Here is a 20,681-nt window from a genome sequence, read left to right as displayed (position 1 = left end):
AGGTATTTGCAAATAAAGTTTTGCTAATGCCAGGTGTGAAGGAAAACCTCAGTGTTTGTGCATCAGTCCCTGGCACCTGAAGACACTAGAGGTGAAAAGAATCATCAGTGTTATGTTTACACTGTGTAATAAGTAGGAAATCAAGTTTTGAAAAATAGGAAGAGGTGAAGTAACCACACAGAGGAGAGAGATGGAGGAGAGGCTGTTTTGGGGAAATCGGGGATGGGTTTGTTACGTGTCCTCCCCAAATTAGCTGTGGATTAAACTGTAGTTCAAAATATTGAATAATATGCTTAGCTGCTGTGGTGTGTCCCAGTGATATTAGATGAAATAATCTAGCTGCTAGAAAGGTATCCAGTTATTAAGTTTAGATTGAGGATGTGTTTGTAGGTTTTTGCAGTCTTGACATTGGAAGCCTGAGCTTTCCTTTGGCAGTCACTGCTCTGGGGGCTCTGGAGACACAACTCTAGACAACCTCTGAGTAGTGAATGCAGTAATTCCTTATTGTTGCTAAGTTGGACATAGGTGACTTCTGAAAAGCCAAAAGTTAAATTAAAAAAATCTATCCATTACAAAACTGTGCTTGCTGCATGTTGTGAACTATTCTGTATTTCTTAAGAGCATTTGTGTGGAGGAACAATGGCTTGCCTTGTTTGCCAGGGCAGAGGGGGGCTGGCCATGGGTGTCCTTCTTTCATATAAAGTTCTTTTATTTATGAGGTACGGAAGAAGGAGAGCTCTTTGGTGAATGGTGTCTTGTATGTGTAGCATCACAGCTGTTACCTTGGCTAGAAGGTTGAGTTTGAGTAGGTTCATGCAGACATGAAGAGAATTGTGGGCTTGTGGTAGAAAAAAAGCAGAGTGACTTAATTTAGGACCACACTGAAGTTGATCTATGAGCATCTCTGAGTTCCCATGTGACAGGTAGGCAGGAACTGTGGAGGGTAAGGTGGAGAACACAGAGTTTGTTTTCTTAGAGAAATATTTGGGGAGAAGCATCAGCCTTCTGTGCTGAAAATGTAAATTAGTGGAGGAAATGGCTAACTAAAAGGGGTGAAATGTATTAAGTGTAAATGAGAATATAAGAAGCATGACAGAAAAAATGGACTGATATTCCAGTATCAATGCAATTTGTAAAATAGCTGTTCTGTTATGCTGAAGTCTCATACCTAGTACTGTTGCACAGGAGCTGGAGTCGGAGTGGGTGATGCTGCATCACCCAAAGCAAATCTAAAATTAGAGTGAGGCAATTTGGTTTGAACTTTGGGTTCATTGGCATTGTGGGCATTTGGAGTTTATTAATAAAGAAGTGGAAAATTTGTTGTAAAGAGCCGTGTTAAGCTTTTTATACCTCCTGCAGAGAGTTCTGGTTTTTGCCGCCTACTTGTTGCCCCTGAATATTTTTTTTTAAACAACTTTGCTGCTGCTCATTTCACACTGTGCTCTGATTTTTGTTGCCTAAACTGAGAACAGGGGAGATAAATATAAGCCAGCTTCAAACCTTTCTTTTCTTCCCTTGTTGCTGGGAGCAACTGAGGCTTTTTCCCTGCTTAGTCATATGTTTTGAGAGATGTCTTGTTAAGTTATGAGAAGAAGTCAGATGCCTCAAGTTATTTTGTCACTTGTGATTCCAGTGAGGACTGAATGCATCAGCATGTGCGTGCTGAAGTCTGCAGTGGTTCATGCCGTGCATACTTGCTGAGTTTTGGTGGTCTTTTGGTTTGTCTCCTTTGGGACTGCAATAAAATATGTAAATAATATGTCAAGCCACATCTTCCTGCCTCCTTTCCTGACACTGAAAAATAGAAAGGGAGAGGGCAAGCCTCTGAGGAATGATTTGTTTAAATCCTTGAAGTAAAAAGTCAGGATTATTTACCAAAGCGATGATGCAGAAATCCTGATGAATTCTTTTCTCTGCAGGGGATTTTAATTTAACCTCGTTTTAGATGGTGAATGCATGATTTTCAGAAGCATGGTGGGTTAGCAGTGCACTACATAATAATTCAGCAAATCTGAATGGCCTGAAAAATCTGCATTTTTTTTGTTTAACAAAACAGGCATGCAACAAAGGAGAGTTATCTAGGTTCAGATGCAGACTTGTTGGTGACCTTGGGAAGGATGCTTGGGGTCAGATCCTCAAAGAGTATGAGAGCATCTAACTCAAAAAAGCAGAGCAGTGATACCTACCAATGTCTGCAAATGCAAATAAGAGCCAAATAGTGCCAGGAAAAACGATGTGTTAACACTTGATGCATTTTTCTGAAACAGTAATGAGAAAAAATAACTGGGTATAATGCTCTATCTGTGGTGCATTGCTTTCCCTGCAGGACAAAAAGCTTTTTGAGAGTCGGGGTGTATTGAAGAGATGTAACATAGTCTTAATACTGAGATAGCAGTTAGCTAACAGTGAAGATTTAAATAATAATTCCAAAAAGTGTGAGAGAGATGAGTAATTTCTGGATAATTCACAGGGTTTGACAAGTAATTAGTATTTCCTGGTGTTTGTGTTAGCTCCTAGTTTATTTTAATGCTTAATTTTTTTAAAAATAGTAATTATTACATTTTTAGGAGGTCAGTAAGGGAGGTATTCTAGCTTAACAGATCTGAAATGGATCGTGAGCTAAAAAGTGATACATATTTAAAACCTCTAAGTATTTTGGAGGTGCTGTATGCTTAAAAAGAGGGATTTGGACCAGTGGAGCAGAGGACAACAGATAACCATGGGTGCTCTACAAATGCCTTTGATGGAAAGAGCATGACTGTCTTGCCTGCATGTTATCTGAAGGGAAGTGTGCTAGGTTTTGGGAGATTTAAGTACTGCTTTTTAAGCTAGTTAGTTTTATGGATTCACTTTTTGTTGCATTACGTAAAAAGATGTTTTACTCTATATACAGATATATCTTAGGGTTGATAAAAAACATTGTATCTGAACAAATTTGTAGAAGTTGTGTTAACTTGGAATTTGTATAATTTTGTATTATAACAGTTTGAGTCACTCCAAAGCATTTTGGAGTTGGTGGTGAAGGACTGCAGCCATTTTCTGAGATGTTTTTGTGTTTATTACCTTTCCCCTCTCCTATAGCATGCTTCTGGCTCAGTGCTTTTGAGAGCTAAGTTCTGAAAAGCTTGAATTTCATTTAGTTGTTGTTTTCTGGATTGTTTTAGAGTGTTTACATGGAACCTATTGATTACAGAGATTTCCATAATCTGCAAAAAGGGTAGGTGTGAAGGATGACACTTAAATTTTTACAATTATTATTTTAATAGATAGCTAACATGTTGTATGGACTCCCCTCAATTCATTAGTGGTGTCGCAAAGCGCCTCAAAAGCTGTGCTAATATCTCACTGAATTAGACTTGCGTATGAAAATTTTGAACAGAAAAAGTGGCACCTGCTGTTCAGGTGATACAGAATATGCTTCCTAGTAGGGAGAGTATTTGTCTTACTTCTCATTAGGGGATAGTTAGAGAGCAAATATCAAGTATGTTTGCTGTCTGTGGCTTCGGAAAGGGAAGTCTGAGTTATTTTAGCTTGGATATCCCTGCAGCTGTAGTTGACAAACCTGGCTTGTCAATGAGCTGGTCTATAACGAAACTCTTCTTGCTGTAGAGGATTGATTCTGTAGCCTGAAGGACACTGAAAAGTAATGCAAGCTGATACAGTGACTTAACAGAAGACTGGATTTTTTAAAATAGTGAGTTTGTTTGACACACTTTCCTGAGAATGACTATACATTAAAAACAGGCTTAGTCCTTTTTATAGATAAAGCGGACATTAAATCAAACCTATTTCAGATTAATACATACATACTTGGGGGAATTGGGACATTCGATCATGATGGTGTAAAAATTGAAGCTCTAAGTAGGACTTACTAAAGTAATAAAAGTCCCTTTCATTTCTTATCCTTATAGTGTTTCTGCTTATTAAATGGAAATGGAACGTTGCTTATTCCCTTTCTCTTGATTCTAACTGGTTTTGTTACCTGCCTGTACAGCTGTCAAAGCAAGGCACTTGGTCTCTCTTCTCTTATTAAACTTTGTCAATCCCATTTTAGATTATGCTGCAGGAATAATGTAATGTTTTTGTGTATTCACATTGCATTAAAGCCAAAGAAATGCACTCATGGAATAGGCTCTACTTGAAAGAAAAAGAAACTTTAATGTAAAGTTTATGACTGCTAAAAGGTGGATTTGCAGAAGCTGATGTGAAGAATGAGACGTGTGTTAATGCTGTGTCTTGGTGCATATTGTGCCCTGGCAAAGGCTGGAGATGTGGGCGAGTTTCCTCCAAGCAGAGTTGTCTGTGAGTCAAGCAGTTAGTGAAGTTTATTTTCTTGTTGTGTTCTGACCATCAGTGCTGTAGAACATGTTGGAAATAGTCTCTCACCTCCATTAGAGGAAAGCATAGACCAGTCTGACCAGGTTTTAGATGCTCTTTAATAAAATCTTGAGGCACTCCAAGGCTTGGGGTTTTTTTGGTCCATCTACCCTCCCAAAGGGACTTTTGGAAATGGATGAAAGGCAGCCTGGGGTTTGAGGAGCGTTTTCCCCAGAAGGTGTGCTGTGAGAAATGAGTATGGATGGGAGTGGGATAACAAGAAGACAAACAAGATGCATTTCTGATGCTGTAGGGTAGGACTCTGGAATGTTAATTTCATTTTTTAAATGACACAAAGAAAAAAATGCTGTTTTAATTCTAGCCCTTTCACGCAGAGAAAGAAAAGACCATCTCCATGGCAAACCCAGCCATAAAGTAACCTGCATTTGTGTATGCTTATTAATGCTATTTGAAGTATGTTAATGGCTTAATAAAAGCTACTCATTAATTTTATCTGGGCAATAATTTTAATTTGAATGCTAGGTTAACACACTTTATTGTATACAATTTTCTAAGCAACAAGGCGTTTAGAATTAATTACCAATGATTTGGCAATGACCATGATTTAGTCTGTGTTCAGAGACAAATTTGACCCTGAAAGAACTTGTGTGTTATTAAGCCTTAACCTACTCACCTTGTTAAGCTTTAAACTATTCACCTTCCTCCACAGAAGCTCAGCAGAAACTATATAATTATTTTGCTTTGACCCACTGTTTACAAAAGTTTTGTCTTTTTAACAGATACGTATCTAAAACTGGAAGATGTGACCCGTAAGTTTAATAAGCCTTGCATAATGGATGTAAAAATAGGTCAGAAAAGTTATGATCCGTATGCTTCAGCAGAGAAGATACAGCAGCAGGTCAGCAAGTACCCGCTGATGGAAGAGATTGGCTTTTTGGTACTTGGCATGAGGGTAAGAACTTGTCTTGTTTTCACATTCAGTTATGCTCTGGCCTCTTGTCCCACACTGGATACAACAGCTAGTTTTCTAAGCCAATAACAATCCTCCGGAGTTTTACTTGAATAAAGTGTTATCTGAGTATGTTGGTAGTACTGGTATCAACTGTTGCGTGAAATATGTTCCAAAACACTGCTCTCATTCACAAGTGTTTAACTTGGCCCTGTCCTCTCTGGGACTCTGTTTGCAAGCTGGGTTCTGTGTATGTATACAAGAGAGGGGCTGGGACAGCCCATAGTTATTTAAAACTGAATGTAGTTGCAATTAATTCTTCTTGCATAGCAGCTATTTCAAATTATCAAAGTATTTTTTTGACTTTTAGGCTTATATCAGAGATTTACATACTGAACCAGTCTTTATAATAATTTAATAACAAGTTGTATCCTCTCCAAATTTTTAATATTCTTTATTTTTTAAATCAAATTAATTTTAATGTAATTTTTCTATTTAGGGAAGAGTAAGTTAGCCCTCAGAGGTGGTGCATGTCATTATAAATAGCTGCTTATGTTCTTCATTTAAAAAAACTTTCCACTAGAAGAAGCCGTCTTTGATTCTTACACGCTTGAGCAACAGCTGTCAGATGAAGGTTGTTTAGAGGTGGATAAGGCCCTGCAGATGTCCATACTAACCCCGCTACATTTCTATTTCTTAGGTGAGGAGAAAGATGAAGATTCAATATTGGCCACTCTAAAACGTCAATGTAAAGAAAAACTGTGCAGAATATTTATGGATCAGTAAGAGAAATGTGTTGTTGTCAGTAATTAATTCCTCATGCAATGCATTTAAAGTACTTTTTTCTGCTATGATTGGCACAGGAATAATTTTCTTTTTGATCTGAGATTTTTATTTTCCTTCTCTCATATATAAAGCCAGGGCTTCTCAAGCTCTGCATCAACAAGCATAAAGGACTGAAGACTTTGATAAGCATCCCCTTTTGCTGTTAGACAGAAACAGCCCACAGATTGCAGCATTGTTTGAAATGCTTCTAATATCGCTGTAATATTTTGTACTTAATTGCCTAGGCTTCTCAGCCTTAACTCTGTCTTGAGATAAGCTTTTACAGCTATAAATTGCAGTGGTCATGAGTAGTAATTATATAAGCCAATGAAAAAGAACATGGGAGTAGAGTCAAAAACCAGTCAAACAGTTAAAACAAGAGGGAAGGCTGGAGATTATAGCTTTGGATTTGGCTTATGTTGTTACATAACCTTTCTTATCTCGTGTAAAACAATGCACTTCACATCCTTTGTTTCATCACAGCGCAAAAGGAATGAATGCTTGCTTACAATGCTTTTTTCCCAACAATTTTATTTTTGCTTGTGACTCTTGTTTCTAACCTTGTCATTTACTGGTATTGTTACTGTGTTGCAGAAGTTCTTTCGATTCCCTAATTTGAACTGTGTGTATAATGGTGGTTCCCCCAGGCACTGGAGTTTCCCACCTGGTGTTTAACTAGATGGCATTTGTTTTGTGCCTTCGGTACCAAATTGCATGTTGAAGTTATTTTCCAGAAAGAATTCAAAAGAACTCCTCCTACCCTCATGCAACGCTTAGCAAAGTCTAAATTCACAAGGCATTTTCTCTGCTCAGCTTGCCTCCTCTTGATTATTGCTTTATTTTTGCAAGGTTCTGGCCATAATGGAAGACACTCTCCTGTACGGGCATTTACTGCCTGTTAACGGGCTGACATGCTCGATGAAAGTTGCTGCAGTTTGATGGACAAAACACAGTGTAACACAATGCAGAGAGGTTTGTTTTTAGTCACAAAACAGAGGGGTTTGTTTTTAATCTCTCAGTTTGATGTTATTTTTAACATGGGGGTGAACTTGCTTGTTAAGTTTCTGTTTTAGAGAAGCAGGAAAGAGAAGGCCAGGAAAAAATAGAAAATATAGTTATCTATGGCTTTTAAAGCACACATTGTATAAACTGTCATGAAGAGTTACAAGCCAGAATGTGTTACAGGTGGGGCTTTTTTACCCCAAAATTTATTTATAGTGCGTTTTGACCCCCAAAGCTATTGATACAGCTTTTTTTTATGCACTGGTAAATAAGCAGTCATCTGTTTCTATATAAAATATGTACGGTTTGTCCTTAAAAGAACCGAGTCTCCTACCTGGGAGAGCTTTGATTTCTGTACATAGTTCTGACATTTGGCATGTGTTAAACTATATCCGTCTTGATGCAGTGAATAGACAGAATAAATGAATGGAAATGCATTCAGAAAACACAGTCATTTCAATAATATTGGCTAAAAACCGAATTTCATATTTAGTGGAAAGGTACCTATCTTTAACAGATGAGGACGTGTTTCTTATGAAAGTAGTGAGAGTTTAAATATAAGCTGGAAAACTAGGGTATAGTTCCAATAGCAAAAATACAAGTTGCAGTATGGATTCAGTAGTAGACATATAAATATATACAAAATATCTTTGCAGGGCATGCAGTATTAAAAATAGAGTGTTTCATATGCTGTTGAAATACAAGCAGAATGTGTGGGTTGTGATCTCAGATTTGCAACCCATTCAGAATCCACAATTCCTGATTTCTGCAGGTTTTTTTTTCCTCCAGAACATCTTGATTGCAATATTGCATAGTCCATAATATTTCTGAAACCTGTTTTTAAAGCACAAACTGGGGATTACGTAACTTTACCAGTATAATCCATCATTTACTTTTATTGCTTGTGCCTGTGAAATATTGCATGCAGTAACGCGGATACCTCATCAAAGCTGTTTTTACAAGTGAATTTCCTAATCTACAACACATGTTCCTGCAAGATATTTTAAAACTGACTGTAGCCGCATCTGTTTTATGAGTTCCTTATGAAACCTTCCTAGTATCATGGTGATTTTCATAAGCTCTGATGTGTTAATAACAAGATTTAGGAGGGGAGGAATAATAAAGCTATTAAATCCTGCATCTAGTGTTCATATTCTTCCACAGTAAAAAATTATGAAAACGAGGGTTTTTTTTTTTTACATTTATAAATCTAATTCAAGGTTTGATGTTTAAGAAAAGAGGAATACAAAACAAAACCTAAAAAAACCCTCCACAACCAATAAAAAAAAAAAAACAACCCAGCTCCAAACAAGCAAACCCCCCCCAAAAGTCTGTAAATAGATGTCTACAGTGATTGAAACAAACAGCGAAGCAAAGCTCTGGGTGGTTTGTCTGTGCTGGCTTTGTTACCTTTGCGCACCGCTACTGCCTCCTCTGCTTTTCTCTCCATCCACTCTCACTCCCCAGTTCTTGCAGTTGAGTTCGGCTCATCTGTTTCTCGGCCTGATGGTGCCGAATCCATGCTGTGGAACTGAACACAGCAATTCCTCCGAGTCTGGTATCTGCTAGTGGATTGAAGGGTATGTTTCAGAAGTACTTCATCTGTAGAGCTCAGGAGATTCATCTGTCATCCTCTTGGGCTAGTTCTAGCAGATGGATGCCCTGGCAGGTTTTTTTTTCCAGCAATTTTTCCTTACACGAAAGACTCATCATGTATATGACAGCTGCTCCATTTGTGTCCTTACAGGTGATAAAATTTCCTGTATGTTAGGAAACACCTGATGATGGATGAGATGAGAAATGGCCTCTTTTCCCCCTCTGTAAAAGAAATTTATTCTAATGAAGTGCTCCATAGAAGTTTTGGGAGTCCAAAATTATGTATTAAGCTATTTTTAAAATGGTTCATGATTTAACTGCAGTGTCATAACTTCTTTTATTTGGGAGATTATTATTCTGCTTTTTCACTGGATTGTTTTCGACATAATTTAATTCTGTGACTTATTTATGTAAGGACCTTACTAAAACTTTATATTGGTTGTCAGAGCATTCAGTGGTATACTTAATCATATAAAGAACAAAGAAGCAAAACAGAGAGAATAATATATGAATATAGTCTTAGAAATGGGGGACCAGGGATCCTTCCTGTGCTGAATTTTCAAGCCAGCAGCAAGCAGGGATGTGTGTACTTCCATCATTTGTGGTCTAGCAATTACTACATAAGGGATTTTTTTTTTTTTTTTAAAAAGGGAGCAGTAACAGTGTTGTAGGATTACTATACAGCAGTAGTATCAAATAAGATAATGTATTTTAAAAACTTCTCCCTATGTTATTTTTTCTTCAACTCCTAGTTTCCTAGGACTGGTGCTGATTTCAGATGGCCTTGGGTTAGCTGGGGTGCTGCCTGCTTATCCCCTGCTTTCAGCTCGGCTCCATTTTTGGCAGCAGGCTGGGTACTGACCTTCAGATGCCAGTTACAAGTGCAGAGGTGCCTTACTGTAAACAGAAAACTCTGTGTAATATTTAAACGCTCACTCTTACCTGTATGAGTGTAAAATAGGGGTGACTGTCAAGTATATTTATGGAAAAAATACAAGGAGTGGGCAGCTCGGCTCTTTGCCCTTTGAAGTCTGGATGTCTCAGCATTGGAGCATGTATCTCTAAGCAACACATCCTTGCTTAGTATCGTGTGTGGTAGCGTGTCAGCCTTCGCTCTGCAGATACCCCTCAGTAGTGCTGTATGACCCTGCTTCAATGTGTTTTTTACCCATTTTCAGTGATGTGGATTAGTTAATGTTTTTTGCAGATGTGGAAGAGGAGTGCAAGTTATTTAATAGAGATTCTTATTTGTGATAGCAGTATCTCCACCAAGCAGGCTAGGTCTTTATTAGTATGTATTTAAGTTATTCTTTCTGGAAGTTAGGGAGTTGCCGCAGGTAAGTATTTGAACAGCGTGTGTTTTTTTCTGTGGACGAGAAATTAGATTTTCCTGTCTAAAGTTCTTGGCCATTGTTAAGGTTACAGATTTGATTCATTTGACTTGTCATCGTTTTTACAGAAATGGGCTAGTACAGACAAGGATACAGAAAGGTTGGTTCAAAGGTAAATATCCTTTTGGGAAGGGTTAGTAGCAGTGACAGTGTGAACGAAAGCACAGTGAAGCAAGAGGTCTGTAGACTAGGAAGCTGATTTTAGTCGTCTTCTGTTATAGCACAGCCATGCCTGTGTTTGGGGACTAGGTGAGGGTGAAGCAAGAACTGATGAAAGATTATTTCTGTTTGACTTTGGGTTTCTGTTCTTCTGCTTTCAGAATGGGGCTTAATGTATTTGTATTTGGTTCAGGTTTTCCAGGAACGTTTCAAAGTCACTTCCCTGCAGTTGAGAAAAGGCTGTAAGCAGTATTAACAGACAGCTCCTTGGCTAACATGAAGAATACTTTGTGATTACCTATATATGTTGTCCTTTAATGCTATTATCTCTTAAATAAATAAAAAACAAAACCAAACAACAACAACAAAAACCCCAAATGAAAAAAAAATGCTGAGAGCCGCAGCCAAGCCCATTGGTAAACAAGGGTGTTAAACCTGAGGATTTGCTTGTTCTCAAGGTAGTTAAATAGATACATTACCCTCTTAGTATGTGTGTGGGACTTGGTAGTTTGTCATTGACCGTATTGTATAATTAAAAATGCTCTGTTAATGCAAAACACCCCTGGGTATTTTTAAAGTATGTAAAAAGCCATGAAAATGAGGGGAATGGTTTTGTGCAAATTATGAGGTAGGGTGGCTTCACGGGAAACCCAGCTCAGATGTACAAGGGGCTTTATGTGCTGCTCCAGCGTTTCTTTGGAAAACAAAATGAGCTTCCAGATCTTAATCAGCATTTTTGAGCAAGTGCCCATGTCACAAAAACTGTTACCTCCTACAGGAAGAGATAAGGTTCTGGTAAACAAGATTATTCATTCAGGAGTGTCCTGCAGTGCTAGTATAGGGAGAAAGCTGCCTCTGGACAGACTAAACAAGAACATTCAATATTATTAAAATTGAAGACATAGCTAGTGACTTAGATGTAGTTGTCAGACTCTTGATCCTCTTCCTAAACAATGTATTTATTTTATTCTCACTTTATTTAGTTACCTTTGGGCTGTGGTTCTTTAAAGTGGAAACATTTTTGAAAGTAACTTCGGTACTTGATGTATTTACAATAATAGCCTTTGGGTTTGTACATTAAATACTGTACCTCTTCTATGTACTTTAAAAAAAAAGTGATGAAAAATATTTGTTTTAGGGAAACCAAAATCCCACTTGTCAGATGCTGTTTTAGAATAACTCACCTCTGCTATGCTCTTCTGCAATTTATAGATATCAGTGTCTTAGTTTCTGTAGCTGTCACAACAGTGGAAACAGGAATCATAACACTGGGAAGTGTCTCTGCCTGCAAGCCAGTTTAAACATTCAGGCTTACAACTGTTATCTCTTTAGAGGAACCAGAATTATTTACTGCCCCTTCAGTTCGTGGTTGATGATTTAAACCAATTTCCACACACTATGATTTAAGTTCCTTGGGGACCCTGAATTTAATTACTTCTATCTTTTGTCAAAATAAGAGCTATTTGAGAGTCTTCCCAGCTGCTTTGCAAAGCAGGAGCTATGGACCTGTGCTTTCATATTGTGCTCAGCGTGGTTTGGACTGGGGAGAGACATTGGGGTGGGGGGCTGCAATGAAAACAGGGAATTCTTATTTTTTAAATTATTGCTCATAATACCACTCCTTTTTACGCACTCATGCTTTCACTGGGGGGCAGACACTTCACTGATACGCCGTGACTTGCTTTCCATTTCCTCTCTTTTTACAGTGGGTGAAAGGAGGGCAGAGTGCTATGGCCAGGATGGGTGCCGCAGGGTTGGGTGGTCTGAACAAGTGCCAAGCACAAAGTTTCTGCCAGAGACAACTGCCTGCGTGGTAACGCCGTTATTTCTGCAAATAAGAATTGTCTGCACTCTCATAAACAATTATACTTGGGCCTGGCTGGCTGGCACGTTTCTGCTATGGAAATTATGTCAGTTAAGAGAGAAAATGTGTCTCTGTGTAAAACATTTTTGAATTAAGTTGTTAAGCTTGTACAAGTCCTGATATGGACAAAAATGTAGCCATATGAGTTACCTCCCTTTCAGGCAAGAGCTGATGTACCAGTATCAAGGCTGGAACCGAGCTTTCACTTGACTGCTGTCATTCATTTAGTATGACCTCATTTGTGCCAACAGTTTCAGATGGGTCTTGTGGAGCTGGACCTTCGTGGTCACATCATCGTAATTCTTATTGTTTTGCTGCTGTGATTAATATTTCTGTAGTTCTAAGAACTGCAAAATAATTGTGTTGAATTTTTGAGCATGTTGTGTCTTGCAGATTTAATATCCATAGTAGCGTGGGCAGGAGTATGACAGCTTCAAGTTGTAGCATTGATTTGCAAGGCAGGTGCCCTATAAAAAGTTTTCATGTAATGGATGTGCTGATTTTGCCGATGTAATGATGTCTTTCTGATGCAGGAAAGCTGTAGTTGAGACACCCAAGATGTGAGGGGTGAAGATTTTGCAGCTCGGAGCACTAGAGGGCAGTGCTGACCGTTGCAAGGGACATACAAAATCTACAAGATTTTGTAGCCTGTCTGTGAGGTGTCTCATAGCTCTGCAAAAATATCAGTTGTTTGAAATTAGTCCAGACTTACCTGCTTGTTTCTTGCAGGTTTACCACATCTCTTCTGACAGCTACGAGACACAAAACCAGCACTATGGGAGGAGCTTGACAAAGGAAACAGTAAAGGATGGTAAGGGAATTTGTGTCAGAATTTGGTGCTGTTGGATTTTTTTTTTAATTATTTTATTTCTTTTTAGAACTGAATGAAGAAGCAGTCTGTGTGTTCCCATTTGAAAAGTCCCCTTCTCTCCTCTTGACAGATGGGTCTTTAGAAGTTTGCTGTATCTTTTGAACTACCTGTTGATCCTGAATTAAATTTGCAGTTGGATATGAAAGCAGTGTAGACTATAGGAATTTCCTTATCATGTGTCTTTTATTACTAACAAGGGGGTGATAGTGGTAGAATTCTATTTCTTTGCAGCTTTGCAAAACTACAGAACTGCCAAACCGCAGAAACTACAATGAAATAGAAGTCTATTAGAAGTATTAAATGTTTTTATAATATGTATATTTTTATCTCTAGTTATCTCCTGTGAATACATCCTGTCTTTTATATTAGAAAGCTACCGTAAATGCATTTTTCAATTTAAGGGACCTTCTTGGTTGACGTCAATCCGTATGTTGCTCTATGTTAACAATAAACAAAAATGCTACCATCATACAGCTGTTTGGTGATAACTATTTCAAATTAGTTATTAATTGATGTCTGCTCCTCTGTCCCCCAACAAGAGATAGAACACACGCAGACATGAACACACCCCTCTGCAGAGCTGGCATTAGCTTGTCACTTCTGTCACCCATGATTAAAGAGCTGCTTGAGCTTGTTTATCCCTGGAGAATTTAAAGGGTCCCTGCCCAAAACTTTGCAGATACTTGATAAAATGGTCTGGGGAGCAGGAACCATGTTTGTGTATGGTTTGATTGACATGTTGATTAGTTAGCTTTATTTCTATTCCAAGCCCAATCTATAGTACTATACAGCAGGCCTTTTCGTAAGTGAGGTGACTGAAGGTATCAGTTTCTTGGTTTCCTTCTGATTTAGTTAATAATTGCCTGAAAGGAAACATGTGAATACTGTCTGTTTCTTCAAATCAAGAGCTATTCTCATCCCAAAAGAAATTAAAAATGTTTGATTTCTTTTCAGAGGTGAAAATAATCCCAAAATGTTTCTCTTTCTTGCAGGCATCTCCAAGTTTTTCCACAATGGGTACTGCTTGAGAAAAGATGCAATAGCTGCCAGCATTCAGAAGATTGAAAAAATTTTGGAGTGGTTTGAGGGCCAGAAGCAACTCAACTTTTATGCAAGCTCATTACTCTTTGTTTATGAAGGTTCATGTCAGGCAACAACCGTGCAGTTGAGTGATATCACATTGGCAGAGAAGAGAGGAGTGCCCAAAGGACTATTATCAGGTGGAGACATACTGGAGTATAATAATAATATTCATCTAATAAATTCTACAGAGAATGGAAAAATTGAGGCCTCTGTAGGTAAAGGCTTGTCCAAATTTTATGCACTTCACAAAAAGGCATATTCTAAGAGGCACCACAGCCAACTCTCACTAAAAGTTGAAAACCTGGAGCAAGACAACGCGTGGAAAAGCAGCACGTGCATTACACAGGAGCATCTGAACGGAAACATTATACCCCAACTGGAAAAAGTTTTCTGTCACATGCCAGCAGAAATCAAGGAAAGCGCAAACGTAGAAGTCCGAATGATAGATTTTGCTCATGTGTTTCCTAGCAACACAAAGGATGAGGGCTACATTTATGGTCTGAAGAATTTAATCACAGTACTTCAAAATATTTTAGATAACTGAATTCTTTGCTATGGTTTTTACTGGAGGCCAATGATAAAGAAGAGCAACAACATGAAGAATTTCTGCACTTGTAATGCTGTATAACTGGGTTTGTATTGTTCTATATTTTATTTGTCTTTGTACTTTTGGTAGAAGGGTTTAACTTTTTATAATCTCACTCAGGAAAATAATTGATAATTAGGGAGTGTGAAAGGATAAAGATGCTGGAGATGAAGCAAGACAGGTAAACTAGTAGAGTGAAATGTATATGGTTGACTTCAATCCAAGCAGTACAGTTGTACAATAAGCAGGGGTTATGCTAGTTCCTTAACGACTTTAGCGTAGATCACATTTGCCCACTTAGCCTTGACACTGAGCCGTATCTCCATTAACAGGTTTTTAGCAAATAAACTGAAAACTACCAAGTGCAGGATTGATGTCCTCAGTACTGCCCTCTCGTGTTTACTGTGTTGAAATAACTGGAGTAAACCCCACTTTGAGAGACAGCCCGTTCAGAGTCAGTAGTCGAACCTGGAAGCCATTGTATCAAAAAGTGCTTTTCAGTGTCACGGGATGATATTGCTGTTATGTCAACCCTGGTGTGGGTGCTTCCCCTCTCAGTAGCCAATGTTCACCACAGACAAGCTACAGCGTAATTTGTGTTGAAGTGCTAAGAAAAAGCTGGAGTAAAATATTGTAACAGGCTTAAACTGCACAACTGCTAGAGAAACTTGTTTGTTCCTAAGGAAGAGTAAAGGAATGCAAAGGTGAGCTGTTGCAGGAACTAATTTGGTTTAGGGGATTAAGCTAATCTGTTGATGGAGTGTCTGATGTTGTGACTAAGGGAAATGCCTCACTCCTTTGTTCTGATGGCCCTTTCCAAAAAACATTGCTTTTGAAAGCAAACTAGTTGAATGGGGAAACAAAGCATTTTGAGTAAGCATACAGAGATTTCCTCTAGCTGTTTGCCGCTTGTATTTTTTGCAACAAGCATTTTACATTTCCACTGCTGAGGAGCACTGAGTGGAAAGGATGAGCAATACAGGTGAAGGGCCCTTTACTGAGAAGATCCGGTTTAGCCCTGGAGGAACCAGACGTACCTCGTACCTCCGTTTTTCTGTCGCAATGGAGTTGTGGCTCTCTTACCCTGGGCTAAAGATACACAGGCAAGCGGTGTAATTTGAAAGTTGTCCCACTTCTTTCTTTTTCACAGGAAAAATACAAGCTTTCATATAGAATATTTGAGATCAGGATGATGTATCCAAAGTATTTTTGGTGTCTTTTTGGTATCTTAATAGTCAGCTATATGAAAAGTTAGGACGGAAGAGTCTTGCCATCTATAGAGCAAGACTGTAATGGTTTAAGCAGGCCCTGAAGTCAAACTTTTCAGAATGGGTTTGGTCATTGGAAACATACGTCTTGTACATGTGGGCTTAATGTGACGCCGTGGCCTTGCTGCTCTCTCTGTATGATGTTCTGCACTGTGCACTCATTTGTGTACACGTCTTTGCAAGGTCTCGATTTGACATCTGTTTTCTATATCAGAAAGACATAAATACTTTTTCAAACAAATTTTAAATAAAGCAGAAATTTTAGCTCTTTGAAACCTGGGGTTAATTGGAAGAAACAGGGTATTATGTGTAGAACTACATTATTTAAACTTTAGAGCTAATATTGGACAATGTATTCAAGAATGAAACCAATCTGTTAGTAAAATAATGTTTTTGAAGCATAGGAAAAGACGCTTGCAGGAGGGGAGTGTCATTTTGTTGAAAATTTTATGCAAATTCTGGTGAAGGCTGAGGGGAAAAGATCAGGAAAATATTTTTTTTTCTACCTGGTATTTCCATTGCACCATATAGTGTATATATTCCCAACTCTCTGTGAACTAATTTAAGCCATATTTTAGGATGAGTTTGTGGTTTTTGTTTGCTTCGATGCTGGTTTCTCTGTTATGATTTTGTTGTTCTATCCCGTCAATAGTCAACACTAGAGTAGTCTAGGCTGGTAGTGGCCCTGTATGATAAATTCACAATGTTTTACAGAAAATATGGGGGAAAACATACATACGTCTGAATTTTTGTCCTCTGTAATTCATCTCTTCTGGATTTTAATCCATTTTGTGCTGGAAGAATCAGATATCTGCCTCAAAGAAGTCAGTTATTGGAAAATTATCTGTATGCTCTTAGTATAAGCTCATTCTCTTGTCTCTGCTTTAAGATATGTCTTCAGTGTTTGAATGCTCTTTAAGTATTGATTGTTGTGTTGACTATGGCAGTGTTTGTAATGCACCTGGAATATTGTTAAACTGTCAGAATATTTTGAATTAAAAAAATAAAATAATTTTATAATGTTGTTTGACCAGTAGTTATTATGGATGTATTTCTGTTAATTTAAAATGTAGCTTGAGAGATAACAGTATTTTAATTGGAAGTTGTGTAAATAAAACTTGCTGTAGGGGTGCTTTGGCATAGTACCAACTGTGAATTTGCGCCTGCAAAGGCATGATATTCACATTGTTCTTGCACATTTTAGGTGTTTTTAGTGTCTTGTATCTGATCAGATTGCTTTCAGTTATAGCTGGAGATGTATCCACAGAAATCATTAAAAAACTGAAAAGCAGGTCCCTTCCCCAGACCGGTGTGGTTATCTGTCATTGAAATCTGTCTGTTTTGATTTTAAGCAATAAGAGTTTGGTTTAGCAGGATAGATTGACAAAAGGGAAGATTCATGAAAGTGTTGTCATTCATGTACTCTCTGAAAATATACTTTTCTGAAGACTTTCTACCTACATGATTGTATAGGCTTACCTAGGGAGAGCTTGAATTGTATAAAGTTTTATAAAAAAGCATTTACATCTATGGTATTTTTGAATATGAGTGGAATTTGTTGCATAAATTACATGGGAAATTATTATACCATTATGAAATGTTTAAAAAATTTTAATCAACTCATTTTATGAACTAAACTGGAATTGTGATTCACATGAAACTTGTACTGTTTTCTATTTTTTCTGCTGTAATACATACTCAGATTGTTCTTTTCTATAAACCTTACAGTTTCATGGAGAATTTTTAAAGTACTCACTAGATTAGAAAATCACTAATTCCCTTTAGTTTGATTAACAGAGTGAAATATTTCAGTGCACATGGCATTTTAAGTAGCATTAGTGAATTATGATACGTCACCTGCGGAGAGCTCTCGCTGATCCTAGTCTGGATCATGCGGTATTTGAAATGGGCCTTTTTCCATGTAACGGCAGCAGCAGTGGCAAAAGGAAGGTGTCACTCATGCTGGCCACGGCAGGCGGGGTGTTCACAGCCTGAATTTACAAATCATTGTAATTCTTTTCTCACTTCACGATGTGAAGTATTATCAGGTATAGGAAGACAGTGAAAGATTCGCATCCATATCTGCTGTTTAAAGTTATGATTAGTTGGTCATCCTCCCTCCTATTTTATTTTTTTCTCCTAGAAGCTTTCCTTCTGAGTGCCTTCTTCAGCCCTTGCCACTGGTAACCTCCTGTAGCATCACTGTGGAATGATTTACAGTGAAATTTTTATTTCCTAAAAAATTTATGCCCCATAACTGCTCTTAAAATGCAGGTGTTGAAAAACACCATCAAAATGCCTCAGATACTGTGGGAAATGCAATTTTCCTTTTGCAATCTTTCCCATTAAAGAGTAGGAGAGGAATGTTAGTGGAGAGCATGCTTTGATGGGAGACGGGATCGCAGGTTTTATGAAACTTCTTTATCTGTGTTTTGAAGTGGACATTTTGGGGGTGAGGTGAGTGACAGCCAAACTGCATGAAGTTTTCCTTTTCTTACTGCAATTGATACTGACGTTTGGGTTTAAGAAGGTAGCATAGTGGGAGGAGGTGAAAGTTCATAGGGAGCACCGAGTAGGAAGTCTGGTCAGTTCTGCAGTGCAGGTAATCGCTAGGGATAAGATCCAAAGGCTGCAAGTCTTCAAGCAACTCGCAGGGAGTTTATGCTATGCATATTCATTGAGTTACAACACAGCAGTTGCCTCTCCATAGCCACAGGCCAAATACCGCCTGTTTTCCATGTTCACAGCCATCTGTAAATGAAAGCTGCAGAGAAGGTTTTCATCCAAAGGATAAATGTAACTGTTTGAGCAGTGTTTGAAAGGAGAAAAAATGAGAAAAGCTAAGGATTGTACAGCAGAGAACATTCTTCAAGAAATATCTTTTAGCGTAGGCTTGTTTAGTGGAGATGGGCCCTGTGTGTTTGGAGTTTAATTTGTTTGTTACATGACATTCAACAGCAAAAAGTCAGAACAGAGGTACTTTAAAACCACCTTAGTTTGAATCGTGCACATTGGTTCAAATAATTATTGTATTTTTTTTAAGTGACCTATAAAGTAACTTCCAAATATGATGTGTGTTGCACCTGACCATACATGAAACGAGTGCACAAAGGCACTTTAATACTCTGGGAATTGTACTGGAAGATAAATGCAAGCATGTGAAATTGCACCTGATGTTGTGTTGTTAATTGTTTTTAAAATAGAAAATTCTACTTTAATTATGCTTGATGGATGAATGTATCTGGTCTAGTCTGATCTCAGTCTCAGTTTCTTCAGTTCAGGTGTCTAAAGCTGTCACTCGATCTCTTCTAATTTGTATGTGTTTGTAATTTCATTTGCTATTTTTTTGCCATTATTGGACTGCAGGGGGTATTGTTAATATTACATGTGTTTATTTTATAGAACATTGTACTATGCTATCTACCAACTTTTGTAACTTAATTATAAGTGATATTGAGGGTAATTCTAATAGCTGTATATTTGGCAAATTATTAAAATTTTCTGCAAGTGACTTGCAAGTATAACTGATTTCTTTTTAATACAGGAAGATTGTTTATGAAAAGTTCTTTTGAATATGCTTGCACTGATTAATCCTTCTTTCTCCCCTTTTCTGTGTGGTCTTTGATTTACCAGTTTTGCTTTACTCCACCATATTTTTGTCATGGCACCCATTGCTATTTGTTGGGAATACCTACCTTGGTATTCAAGGGTCACCTCTATACAATGAAAAAAAACAAAACAAAAAACCCCACAAAACCACCCCAAAACAGAGTTTGGGGTTTTTTAACAGAAGTCCATGCTTTGCTGCATTGTGTGAGCGGGTGTGTGTGGCTTGGCCCCGAGCCAAGGGCTAACCCACCACAACGTGAATTGTTGGTCAGCATCGTATTCAATGTCTATAGCAGTCAACCGCAGTCTTTTTTCTGAAACCTTCCTCCCTGCTAGGATGTGCTGCTCTGAATGGAAAAAGGATTGGAGAAAACAAAGCCATCCCCCTAACCAAGGCACAGGAAAAAAAATTAAAAAGGGATTTTTCATAAATTTAGGACAGTTCAGGCTTTGATGAGCAACTAGGAAAGGGCTATTTTACTTGAGAAGAATCTAACCTCAGGATTACCTTTAATGTTTGATTGAAAGCTGTGAAAAATCACAGCTTAAGGGCGTTAAATCTGACTTGATTTTTCTCCTCATCCTTCCAGAAGAGGGTGAGTAGTTGGGCAGTAAAAGGAAGGCAGAGATGAAGATGTGGAAAAGCTACACTTTTCCTTAGTGCTCTGGCTTGTAAAGCAGGATCCTGTGAACTGTCCTCAAAGAGGGCTTCATCTGAGCTGCCGATGAAATTCAAATGGAGCGGAAATTCGAAGTGAGAAGATCATCCTCTGCAGATTAGAGGGATGAGGTTGTGAAAATAATATACTCTGTAGACTGAAATCTTTTCAAATTACCTGAAAGGGACAGTACTGCTGTTAGCTGCCTCTCTGATGACAAAATTCATACGAAAGAATTTACTGCTGATGTTAAGGTAGGCAACAGAGTTACTGCTCTGCAGATGTGAAAACTAAATTAAATTAATCAACTGATAGGTATCATGGTTGCAATTATATCAGAACAGTTGGTGCCAATTAATAGGAGTTTCCAGTTCAGGGATACTTGCAGACAATGCCTGCAGTCATTTTGGAATACAGAGCACAGCAGTCTTATTTTACACCATACCTTCAAGTAAATGAATTAAATTATTTATGCAGGACA

The 20,681-nt window shown here is 38.0% G+C and overlaps 1 protein-coding gene across 1 annotated transcript in view; it reads left to right on the top strand.

Moving 5' to 3' along the window:
* The window catches only part of IPMK (inositol polyphosphate multikinase), a gene marked incomplete at its 5' end in the record, with an annotated part of 31,828 nt that extends 16,838 nt beyond the window's left edge, over positions 1 to 14,990 (top strand). Inside the window, 3 exons of the mRNA XM_010080206.1 lie at positions 5,118 to 5,290; positions 12,854 to 12,935; positions 13,988 to 14,990. Of these exons, the coding sequence (XP_010078508.1) occupies positions 5,118 to 5,290; positions 12,854 to 12,935; positions 13,988 to 14,622 (890 nt within the window). The remainder of the gene's footprint in view (positions 1 to 5,117; positions 5,291 to 12,853; positions 12,936 to 13,987) is intronic.
* Positions 14,991 to 20,681: the final 5,691 nt, after the last annotated feature.

The sequence above is a fragment of the Pterocles gutturalis genome, unplaced genomic scaffold (assembly GCF_000699245.1).
Source record: "Pterocles gutturalis isolate BGI_N339 unplaced genomic scaffold, ASM69924v1 scaffold5124, whole genome shotgun sequence".
NCBI classification, from domain to species: Eukaryota; Metazoa; Chordata; class Aves; order Pterocliformes; family Pteroclidae; genus Pterocles; species Pterocles gutturalis.
This window is presented reverse-complemented; position numbering and strand designations above follow the sequence as displayed.